At 40.6% G+C, this 12,808-nt stretch overlaps 1 protein-coding gene across 1 annotated transcript in view; it reads right to left on the reverse strand.

Moving 5' to 3' along the window:
• Window positions 1-10,830: 10,830 nt before the first annotated feature.
• Window positions 10,831-12,808, reverse strand: part of BRINP1 (bone morphogenetic protein/retinoic acid inducible neural-specific 1) — a 203,960-nt gene continuing 201,982 nt past the window's right edge. The window contains exon 8 of the mRNA XM_011960549.1: window positions 10,831-12,429. Within this exon, the coding sequence (XP_011815939.1) occupies window positions 11,289-12,429 (1,141 nt within the window). The 3' untranslated portion in view covers window positions 10,831-11,288. The remainder of the gene's footprint in view (window positions 12,430-12,808) is intronic.

The following is a 12,808-nucleotide window of genomic DNA, read 5'->3' on the forward strand; positions in this document are numbered from 1 at the left end:
CTCACAAGGGAAATTGACTCCAGAAGCAGTGTGCTTAGCCACTATTCTAAAAAGATGAATGGTTAGGATGAATATTTTGGGTCATCACTGTTCTGGACAGAACTCAAAATGAGACAGGTCTTTTGGAGTGGATCAGTTCCCAGACAAGTAGTGGGTTCACACACAGCTGCTACAGTGTGTGGGAAGATAACTACTTCAGTGGGTTTTACCTAGTGTAGGGAGGATGAAGATAAAAGTGAGTAACAGAGAGGTAATCCAATCAAACAGCATCAGGGGCAGCCATAATAGTGCATGGAAATGGGTGACAGGGTTAAACCCTATAACTGATAGTCTTGTAACAGGCAACGACAGAAGAAATGAAAGGTAAATGGATGCTATAAGCTCATGTGCAAGAGCAGGACTCTATACATCAAAGAAGGAGTGGGGATATGGCAAAAAAACTAGCAAAGTTCCCTTACTTCAGGGACAGGGAAACTAAGAAGGAAATCAAGGAGTTCAAGAGACTGGAGCAGGGATCCAAATACTGTGGTACAAGAATAGAGTAGGATGGGATAGCAGAAAGGCTGACTGGATGCTGGGTACATTTGATTATATTTTGTCATGCTGGAAATTTTGCAATGGCTGCCAGTAGCTCTTAGGATAAAGTCCAGAATCCTCATATGACTTGCAAGACTTCATCATATGACTGCATAATACCCTTATCTTCTGCTACTAATACTTTGCGCCCCCATCCCCAGTTCATCCACTTCTCTCATTTCCAGCTGGACTGGACCACTGCCTAAGCTGTGTACTCCCCATGGAAAAATGTTTCCTTTGCTCTTTTCATTCAATTTGACTTATCATTCAAGACTCCTATTAAACATCAGATCCTCTCGTGCTTTCTGCAACCTTCCCCTCCCTGTCCAGTCTAGGTTAAGAGTCCATGTTATGCACTCCAGTAGCATCTTAAACTTCCCTCTCCTTAACATGTATCATGTTTAAAAACTAATGCCCAACTGCCTATCTGAACTGCACACCTCAAAAAAAATGTGTTGAATGAATGAACATAGAGTTGAACTTTAACACCTTCAGTCTCTACCGACTAGGGGTAATATTTTCTCCATATCTTACTTTGAGATTGAACTTGTGGGTGGTAACCAAGAGGCTGCAGCTATTGGGAGTGATTGCCTACCTCAGCTGGCAACTGGGTGATACGGTTTGGCTGTGTCCCCACCCAAATCTCAACTTGAATTGTTTCTCCCCAAATTCCCATATGTATGGGAGGGATCTGAGGGAGGTAATTGAATCATGGTCTTTCCCGTGGTATTCTCGTGATAGTGAATAAGTCTCACAAGATCTGATGGGTTTATCAGGGGTTTCCACTTTTGCTCCCTCCTCATTTTTCTCTTGCCACTGCCATGTAAGTAGTGCCTTTCACCTCCCATCATAATTCTGAGGACTCCCCAGTCATGTGGAATTGTAAGTCCAATTAAACCTCTTTTTCTTCCCAGTCTTGGGTCTGTCTTCATCAGCAGTGTGAAAATGGACTAATACACTGGGCATGTCCTGCTGGCCTCAATTGACACATCAAAATTCAATGAAGCTGACTCACCAAGTTCTTGGCTTGGCAAATCTCTCTTAACCCACCAAGTTTTTGCAGTGCTTGAAGAAAATAAAAGTAATATTTTCTCTACATTTTTCCACTAATTTAGATGGATTATTTTCCCCTTTACCTGCCTTCTTTTCAACCTTATCCCTCAGAGGACTCTCTTCCCAGGTGCCTCCAATTTGCTGGTGTCCCTCGTGTTGGAGGAGGGGTTTTAAAGGAAAGTGTGGGCCTTTTTAGGACTGCAGTAGCAACCCTTAATGCTACTAGGACAGAACTCACTCCACTGTTTCTGGTGGGGTTGCCAAGCAACATCCCTGATTGCCTTGAAATGGGTTGAGGCTATAGGAAGCTTTGTCAGGGGAGAGGACACTGGGCACAGTCACTGGGAGCTCCTTCTCTTACAAATTTGTCTTTCATTCTCTTGTTTCTAGATTCCCTGTCTTTTTTTTTCTTTTTTTGTTTTTGTTCTTTTTTTTTTTTTTTGAGTCTCACTCTGTCAGCCAGCCTGGAGAGCAGTGGCATGATCTCAGCTCACTACAACCCCCGTCTCCTGGGCTCAAGCAATTCTTCTGCCTCAGCCTTCTGAGTAGCTGGGATTACAGGCATGTGCCACCATGCTAGGCTAATGTTTGTATTTTTAGTAGAGACGGGGTTTCACTGGTTGGCGTTAGGTAATCCACCTGCCTTGGCCTCCCAAGGTACTGGGATTACAGGTGTGAGCCACTGCGCTAGTCCCAGATTCAAGTTTTATTATTTAAAAATGATGTCTCCTCTGATGGTACCCTGCTGCCATTTTGAGTTTAAAGTACATTTTTTGTCATTGGTCACTTGTGAACTTGTGCAAGGCAGAGATTTATCTCTAACTCTTCCACTCAGTTCCTATACTGGAGAGGATTTCAGAGGAGACACATACACAATAGGGAAAGCTAAGGAATTTCAAGAGACAATGATTCCAAGTCTTGATCTTGAGCCATGCCTGGCTCAAGGGAATAATGAAAGCTAACTTCAGTTGAATGCTTACTAGGTGCCAGGAAGTTATAGACAGGGCCCTAACTGCACTAACTCATGTAAGCAATGACTCCCTAGCAAAAGATGTGTCCTCATGCCAACAAGATGAAGTAGGAGTTATTCTACCTACATGACAGATGAAGAGACTGAGGTTACAATAACTTTCCACGGCCACACAGTTTGTGAAGACCAGAATCAAGAAGTAAACCCCTTCAGGCCTTTGGCCCCCTGCTGCTAACCACTCCATATCATCCTCATGTCTTACCACTTGTGCTAAATCAGTAATTGCAAAACTGAAGTTACCAGCCCTTTCTGGTGCCTTGGTTTCCTCATCTGTATGATGGAAAGAATAACAACTCTGTCTTAGAGATTTGTAAGAATTAAATAATATACATTTTAAATATCTGGGACATCACAGAAGCTCAGTAAAAATTACATGCCTTCTTTTCCTCTTCTATCAATTTGTGCTAAATCCTAAGACCTGACTGAACCTAGAAGGGCAGAAAATGGCATTTATATTTCCCTTTTTGGGAGACAACACTTGCAGAAGTAATGCTTTCATAAACACTTAAACTTTCTCATTATGATACAGTGTCTTCATTCTGCCCGTCAAAAATTTCATTGCCACTGCAAGAGATGGGAAATTGGTTCACATGTTATGGTCAAGGATAAAAATTCTGGGAATTTTGGGATCAGAGAGACACAAATAATATGAGAAAGTAGAATGACAGAGGATGCTAAACAAGGAGAATGATGCCTTCACAGGGCCCCACTTCCTGTCTATGGAAGTCATTCTCCCTCCTCATTCATTCTAAAAATCTCCTCGAGCTATGTCGGTCTACACTGAATGTACCTCAGAAAGGTTTTCAGGGGGCTTGGACCAGACTGTTTTTCTGCTCTACCCACTATGATGAAATGTGGGAACTGGCTCAGGTGGAGATCAAGGGCCTTCATTATGTGCCTTAGTGTTGGGGAACAGACTACAGTTTTCATCTCCTGATCTCAATTACCTATGCCACTGCTCAGTGTCTGCCATTTCACTGCCTTAGTACCACTCTTTCCCAGACAAGAGTGATGCATAGTCAACACTGCTTTGCCAGAGAGAGCTGGCAGCCCTACCTGGAGCCAGTAGACTTCCCTGAGTGTTTGAGAAGGAGTAAGAAATGCATCAGTGCTCTGAGTCAGACCACACTCTTCCAGATGGAAAACCTGCCCTCCAGAACAGGCAGAAGCTCTGTGATTCCAGGTGTCAGTACATTTAACACTATCCAGATACACTTGACTCTGGCTCATGGAGGGATTTCACAGTTCTGTGTTAAAGGTGTGGTGCCAGATGCCTTTAGAGTCTGAGCTAGCCTTGTAGATAACTTTCTAGAGGATTTATTTGTATCTGTTGAGGAAATCGCATGTGGCATAGTTAGAAGACCTCTTTATGGAGACTGACAAATCATAATTCCATCATGGCCACCTGTCAGATTACTTGGCTGCATGGCCATAGTCAAATTACATCACTTTTCTAAGTCTCAGTTTCTTCGTGTGTAAACTGAAGTGTTAATTAGACCCATCTCACTGGGTTGCCATGAAGTTAAATAAGATGTTATGATCTGTATGTTGGTTATTCTCCTCCAAAAGTAATGTCTTGGAACCTAATACCCAAGTTTTAGGGTATTAGGGTTTTAAGAGGTGGGACCTTTGGGAAGTGATTGAGTCATGACCCTACATTCACATTAATTGGATTAGTGACCTTGTAACAAGCTCAAGCTCCCTTGCCCCTTCCACCATGTGAGGAGAACAAAGCAAGAAGGGGTCATCTATGAGGAACGGGCCCTCATCAGACACTGAATCTGCTGATGCCTTAATCTTAGATTTTCCAGCACCTAGAATTGTGAAAAATACATTTTTATTGCCTATAAATTACTCAGTCTAAGTATTTTGTCATAGCACTCCTAACAGACTAAGACATAAAATAACTTGCATCAAATTCTTACTATAGTGCTTGGCTCTCCCTAGTGCCATGAGCTCAACTGATTTTAGTTTATTATTAAGATTAATTTGTCTATCTGTTTATCAAAATTATATTTTTTATTTGTGCCATTTATTTAACAAATAGATAGGCTCCTTACATGACAGACACTGTTCTACGTTTTTAAAAGGTACCTAATTCTTATAACACCCATCTCAGGCAGGACCTATTAAGAATCTCCTTTTTACGGAAGAAACATTTGAAGCAAAAGAGATTAAATATCTCAGTCAAGTCACACAGCTGGTATATGGCCAAGTTCTATGTCCTGTTTCCTGTCTTGAAATGTGTGCTCTTAGCCATAGCCATATGCTGCCTGTTATTTTCTCATGTCAGGAATAAGGTTGAGCGTAATGGTGAAATCACTAACCTGGAATTAGAAAATTTGAGTTCTAATTCTGGTTCCATAGGTGCCTGAAAATTCAGGAAAAACCCAGAACCTGGGTCTAGTCTCTAAGCTCAGAATACTTTTGTGCACTCACAAAATGTGAGGTGACATTATTATTAATTTATAATTATGTGTTACACAATTAACACCATATAATTAACAAACCCTTGGCAGTGTTTATAATCATCCCTAATTTATAACAGCATTACAATCTCCTTATGTATTCAGGCCTGTGGCAAAGTCAGTACAATCTCTGCTCCCTGGTTAAAGCTTGTGGGAATCACTAGACAGGGAAAGCACAGTCATCTCTGGTGACATCAGCACAAAATTCAGACTTTCAGTGTGGGCTTCCCTTCTTTCTCCCCATCATCAGCTCTGCAGCTTTTGTTTAAAATTTTTATCCAGGCCATTTTCTTCCTGGCCTGGGATAAATATCTCCATTTAGAAGTTTCATGAAGACTATGAAGCCTGAACTGTTGAAAAGGCTCATTGACCACTCTTAGGAAGAGATTGGCTCTTGAGTAGAATCAACACAGTTTCAGGGGACACCTACCAAGCAAGGGATGTTGGGAGTGGAGGTCAAATATTCGATCAGAGAGCAACTCGACTTGTGATTCATGAAACCTATTTGTTTATTCCAAGCTACTTGGCAGATATTCTCCTTTTACTGATTTCACAATGTCTCCTTCAAGCCTCATGCCCACCGTTATCCCAGGTTCAGTGATCCGGATTCTGTCTACTGATTATATCATATATATCAAGGCGTTCCTCTTCATCCTTTAGCCTAACTCTTTACTTGCCAGTTTAGAAGCCTCTTCCTTTCAGTTAATACTTACAAATAATATATCTACTTAATACATGTGCTTCTATGATATATTTCAGGGTTTTGTTAAAGTGACCATAACTACCATTCCTATGAAGATGTTTATCTTTATATAAAGACTGCCTTCTCGGATGGGCAGGAGGGTGCTACGCAAGCTATATTAACTTGGTAAGTGATCCTAGTTCAAACTATGCATGAAATACTGAAAAGGGAACTAAACTCATGGTTTAGACTAGATCAGAGGTACTCACCCAAGATTGGTAGCATTCCAGAATGTGCAAGAAAAGTTGTTAAGAGATCTGTGAAATATTATTCAAAAGTGTATGTGAAGGTACATTTTTATTGGGAAGGAGCCTAGAGCTTTCAGATATCTCAAAGAAATCTGTAACTTTCCTCAAATTAATTAAAATTAAAGAGATTTGTAATTTCCCCCAAATTGACTAGGTGACAAGTTTATTTAATAAACGTGATGTTATTTCCCACTCATTGGTTCAAATATATCCCATTGCATTCCTTGCATCCATGTCAATTTGTGAGTTTGCTGAGAGGGGAGGGTTCCAAGAGAAAGTAGTAAGAGAATATACTATGTGACCTGACTGCAAATGCCGACAATTAGATCCAATACTGAAAAGTAAGGAATGGCATCACACGTGTAACTGCAGGTCCTGATAACAATTTAGAGAGAGAAGGAATATTGACAAGAGTTTACTCAGGCAGCCTCCTCCTTTTATGTTTTCAGAGCTGCTAAGGCTGGAGTCACTGATATGCAGTTCTAAAGAAGAGACTGACCTCCACTCAGCCTAAGATTATTATGAACATCCAAGGATTTAGTTGATTCTCAGTTGGAAAAATGTCTATGTATAAAATTTTGGTAATAAGAAATTATATGTTCATATATATATATGGTCTGGCAGCATATATATGTGTGTATATATCTATATAGATATGAAGAGAGAAAGAGTGTTTAGTAACCCATTAGTATAAATATCATGGGGTTGATCCTTAATTCTTATACTAAGTAGAAGATTAGATTAGAAAACCTTTTACTTCTACAGTAAAAAGACAGTAAAAAGAGGACTAAACTCATGGTCAATGTTCAAACTTGAAGAATAACTTTTGGTATAAATATCTCTTTATATAAATTCTTTATATAAATTATATCATTAAAAATGTTGGAGTTTTAAAGATCTGTAGCATCTTCTTTAGCCCTAAAAGTCTGTATTTCCACCTGTCCAGTCTTCTCTCCATTTGTCTTGTTAAATTAATCCTCTGTAACTCTAATAAAGTAGTTTTCCTAAAAATCTATCTTGACTGCCATGAATAGTGCTACATTAGCTTTCTTTTAGTCAATATGTGTCTAACACGTTTTTGTCAATTCTTTTATTTTCAACTTTTATCTACTTTTAAATTTATAACGCGTAGTCTCTGGTTTTTTTACTGACAAGTTTTATCCAATTATATTTATTGTGATTATCCGTATAGTAAATTTTGTTATTGTACCTGTTTGTGTCAAGCTATTTTAATGATTCTTTTGTTGTCTTTTATTGCCTTCTTTTCAATTTTTTTTCTCTATTAACTTAAAAGTTACAGGATCTGCCTCTAGTATATCAGGGGTTAATCACTCCTCAGTCTTGGACTCTATGGTCTCCACCCTGGATCATTTATCACCATCTAGTGGATGCATCCGTATCATTATTATCATTTTCTTTCTACAGAACAGAGTATAGGATAACATATTTGTCATTTGGATCATTTTATCAGTACAGGCAACCCAACAAGATACTCCACATTCCAAATTATATTCTTGGACTTGAATAATCCATAAGACACATTTCTATTGTGTTCATCTGTTTTGCTCCCCCACCTTTCTTCCTCTTTGCAACATGTAGTCTCTGTGTAACTCTGATTTTAATCACTTAAGGGAGCTTTGCTGTTAGTGTGACCTCTTCTTGCCCTTCTCTTTGAAGGGGGCAGATGTGCCAGGGTCCAGAATTTTCCAATGATTTTATTTGATAGCTAATTAATGTCCTTCTGTGGTTTCCATAGCAATGCCATGCTTTGCTGCCAGGTCTTATCCAAATGGGCATTCTGTTCACTCTTGTGTCTTAGCATCAGCATATTAATCAGACACCATAGGTCCTTGGTTGCTGCATCAAATTGGTAAGACACTAATTGAATTAAAATATCACTTGGAGGCTTCAGGCTTCTCTTCCAGCTAGAGGGGAACCTTATTAGCTCAAAGGGCCAGCCAGACCCAAGCAGGAAACATTTGGAAATCCACACAACTTTTTGTCCTTTCATAGCAAATTATTTTTTTTTTTTTGTCACCACAGAATAAATATTTTGATGTCTAAATCCTTCTTGTTCCTTGAAAATTGTTCTATTTCCCTGACCTTTCTAGTCATTAGACAATGCTGTATTCTTTCTGTAAGATGAAGCGACTGAGTTAATATTTTCAAGGTGAAGGGAATAATTTTTCCCACAGCTGCAGTGGGTGAAGTCTGGAAAAGAACTCAGATTGAAGGTCCTAATTGAATTGTGATAAGGATTAAGTAGCACACTGCATATGAAGATTGCTTAGCAATCTGTAAAGTGCAGTGTAAATACAAGGGATTTTTACATTAGGAGTCTTTGGAAGTGCCTGGAAGGTATAGATGAAGGAGAAAAGAAAGAGAGGGAACTAAGGAACAATCAGTCTTAAATTCATTCTTCAAATGGTAAAGATTATGGATAATTGTTTCCACTTCTCATATAGAGTCAAAATCCTCACTCTCTTTGGTAGGTTTACTATTTCAAGTAACACCTGTTAAAATCACTATTGGAACTGACCCTTAAATATGCAATGCATATTTATACTTTATATATGTATAATATGCAATGCATATTTATACTTTATATATGTATAATATGCAATGCATATTTATACTTTATAATTGTTTTTGCATCCACTGTTCCTTTGGTCACTCTATTCTTTTCTACTTGCCCAACTCCTGATCATTTTTCAACACTTAGAATGAGGAAGTCCTTTATCAAAAGGCTTTTCCAACCCCACAAAGAGTTAATACCTCCTTCAGTGTTCCCCTCTGTGTGCCTGACTGCATGAAAGCACTGATCATGGTAAACTATAATTACTATTGTTTTTTAAATTGGTTTATATGTCTGTCTTTTTCATTAGTGTATGACTGGCACAAAAACATGAATGATTTCCTTTCAAATCTATGTATTTCTGACATGTCCCATTCACCTGTTAGGTGTTTAAGAAATGTTTCCTCGTTGACTGGCCTTCTTCTAAATTTCATGCTTGATGGATAAGCTGTGATGTGACCTCTGGCATAAAGGATTTTCAATCTAAACAAGCATTCTACCTTCTCAAAATCTGAGGTCTAAATACCTATGTCAGTGTAAGGTGTATGCCACACTCTGAAAGTTGGTATAGAACATATGCTAATTCATACTAAAAACTGAAATATTAAAGTCGGAATTTACCATTCTTAAAAAAAAAAAACTTCTTCCCAGACACACTTAGACAAAGTAGATAATTCTTTGCCTCTATGCATTGAAACCGTCCTATCATCTTAAAATAAGCTACACTAGGGATGGTCTTCACTTTGTGTCCTACTAACACAGACTTCAATAACCTCTGAGATAGGTCTCTGTATTTTATCTAGGAGGACATTACCATAAGAAGGAAATGCACATTGCAGAACTGGAGCCAGTGGGTGAAAGTATGCAAAGCTGGTCAAAGTATGGAAGGATATTCCAATTAGATCTGGTTTATAACACAAGCTGGAATGGGAGCTATTACTCTTCTTCCATGAAATAATGTTAATAATTCAAAGAAAGTGGAAGACACAGCTAATTAGCTAGCTCCCTGTCCCTGGTATGATCTAGTCAGTGAATAGTGGTATTTCCCAATGATGAAGAGATTTGCACTGGAAGGAGTTTAGATCACAGTAGTTCTATTTTCTCTTCCAACCTTGAAATTTTGTGATTCTGCATTTCTCTGCCAATGCAGAAATGAGGATCCAGGTGCTCAGGAAGCACCTCTTGCAAGTACCACCTTAACAAAAAGATGAACTCAGAGTTTCTGGAGACGAAGAAGTGATGTCTGATCAAATCCTTTACAGTACTGCTTTCAAATGAGCTGTCTTTGTTAGTCTTTCAAACTGATGTAACCTCCAAGTTAAAGCTGTCTTTCTTAGTCTATCATCCTGATTTAATCCTCATAAGGCCTCTCACCATTTCACAGATGCCAAGGAAGCAGCAGTGTTTATATTTCTGTGTGTGGGGAAGGGGAGTGGGTGTAGGTGGTAGATGCGCATGTGTATTATCAAAGGAGACAGATATATATATATTTCTTAGGGAAGTCTGCCTGGCAAACCAACGCAATACTAAAACTTACCCTGTTTTTTGGTCAGTGATTTTATTTAAACTAAAACTTTACCTTTAATATAGAAAGAATTTCTGGGAAATCTTACAGTTTTTTTTTTTTTTTTTTTTTTTTTAGAAAGCAGGAGGGGAGAAATTTCTTCAAACATACACACACACACACACTCTCTCTCTCTCTCTAAACAACCTCAGACTGAAAAAAAAAATACTTAATCCCTTGGCAACTATGTTGAAGGAGAAAATACAAAAGCAGCCAGTATAATTTGGAAGAAGGTGCATTGCCAAGGGAGTCAGAAAGTGAGGTTCAAGCCCTCATTCAGGCAGTAACTCTGGGTGTAATGATGGGCATGTCATTCCTCTCTGAGCCTATTTCTCAAACTAAGGAGTTTGATGAGCTGATATCCAAAACTACTTACTGCCCTGTGATTATGTGAATGGACCCCCTCCTAATCCCACCTACTGGCCAGCTTCCATTAGTTTTAGTGTATTCAGAACGAAAGATGCCCTATGGGTAAGATAGCATTGTCACTGTATCCCCACCCCTGTGTGAGAAAGAGTCAAAAAGAAGAGAAAACACACACACACACACATGGAATTAAGCATAAAGAGGGAAGAAATCTTAACCGAAGAAATATCTTCTTTATCTATGTCCATTTCCTCCAAAAAGGAAAAATGGCAGTGTCAGTTGTACATTACATATATCTCTCTTTCTTTTTTGTGTTTAATCTTAGCACCTGCACAGCAGAGATCTTTACAATTCATTGCATATGCTTTCTCCCTTCTCCCCCCTCAATACAGCACCTGAGGCCTAAGAAGCAACTCCCTCAATGCTCCACAAAAGGCTGAGACCCTTCTTCATGACAGAGTATAGAAATAACAAACATGCCCAACGGTTTTATACAGTTGCTAGAACGTTTTCATTTCCAACAAATGAAGATTTTCCTCCTTTTCTTTGAATATTAATTACATTTTACAAATTTTTGTGGGTTGTTTTGTTTTGTTTTGTTTTGCTTCATTTTGTTCTGTTGTGTGTGCACAACAACAGGGAAAGTCGATGGCAAGGAGTCCCGGATTAGCAGAGTTTGGCTGTCATCTGGTCCGACTGTTTGAGGATCTCCGTGTTGTACAGGTCCAAGGCGTGGTTCACCCTGATGATCTCGCTGTTGGTCAGTTTCAGGCGGTGTTTCAGCATACAGGAGAACAAGTCCAGCTGGGGTTTCCCCGGGGCCACAGGAGGGGCCAGGCGATTAATTCGGTCCCGAATATCCAACAGGAGGAGCATCACCGACGAAGAGGAATAGAACTGGCCTCCCTGTGTGTAGGACTGGTTGACCTGCTGCACCGCGCTGCGCAGGAGGTCAGCGTTGAACCTCAGGCTATACCCGAACACCTGCACATCCGAGATCTTGATGTAGAACTGCCTCTTGGAGGGATCGGACAGGTCCACGGGGCCCTGGCCAGTCTCATTTCGCAGTAGGGTAGGTAGCCGAGTCCGACTACGTAGGTAGATGTGGACCGTCTCGAAAAATGTTTTCCACCGATTGCCCAGCAAAAGAGTCCAGTTGTAGCACTGGCTGTTTTGGAGACGGATCTTCTCCCAGCGTGGGTAGCCAAATTCCCCGAAGGGCATGTTCCAGCCCTCTGAATGGCTCCCGCTAAAAGGGTTGACATAGACAAAGAACATGGGGTCCAGGCTGCTGTTGCGCATCTGGCAGATGCGCATGGACATGCCGATCACCATGTGGATGAAGTCCATGCGGTTCTTGTTGCTCTTGAGAGTGAGGGACATGCGCTTGCGCCACCGAGGGTCAAAGAATGTGTCGAGGCGGATCTCGTTGCTGATGAAGGTGGTGTGGACGTAGAGGCGCGAGTCCATCTTCTGCAGCAGGTACTTCAGCTCTAGGTCCTGGAAGTCCAGGTCGGTCTCAAAGCTGATGAACTGCTCGCTCCGCTCCGAGTCCACGTTCTGTGGTTCGCAGCGGCCTCGGTACAGCTTGTAGCCCTTGTTGCAGGAGCCACAGAGGGAGATGTTGGCCAGGCTGCACATGGCGCAGCTGTTGTTCCCGCCTATCACGCAGGGGATGGGGCGCTGGCACAGCGTGGTGCTGCCGTGGCACACGCAGCTCCGCTGGCTCTCCAGGAAGGTTCCCCAAAACCCATTCTCATTACAGTAGAGGAGCGACTGGACCCTTGCAAGCCACTGCTGAATTGTCCTGGGAGATAGAGGAAAAATGGAGAAGGTTAACCACCATGAGTGGGTCTGTGAGTTTCAGTTATCCAACTGATAATGCGAACTGGAGCTGCCCAAGGGATGAAAGGACTGGACAGAGCAGCAACAATAGCAAGGGCATCGAATATAAACGTAAGAACTACATTGTAGCTCCTCATAAGGCCACAAACCAGCTGCATGACCTGGTACTTTACCTTCCTAATGTTCGATGTCCTCATCTGCAAAGTGAACAGAGTGGAGTAAATGTTCTTTGGGGTCCTTCCAGCTCTGGGATTCCATTATACACTAGTCCCAAAGAAGTGTGATTCAGGAAATGAAAGTGTCTAGACTCAAATACCCCTTCTGGATGACAACATATTGTA

Source organism: Colobus angolensis, unplaced genomic scaffold, assembly GCF_000951035.1.
Source record: "Colobus angolensis palliatus isolate OR3802 unplaced genomic scaffold, Cang.pa_1.0 Scaffold514, whole genome shotgun sequence".
NCBI classification, from domain to species: domain Eukaryota; kingdom Metazoa; phylum Chordata; class Mammalia; order Primates; family Cercopithecidae; genus Colobus; species Colobus angolensis.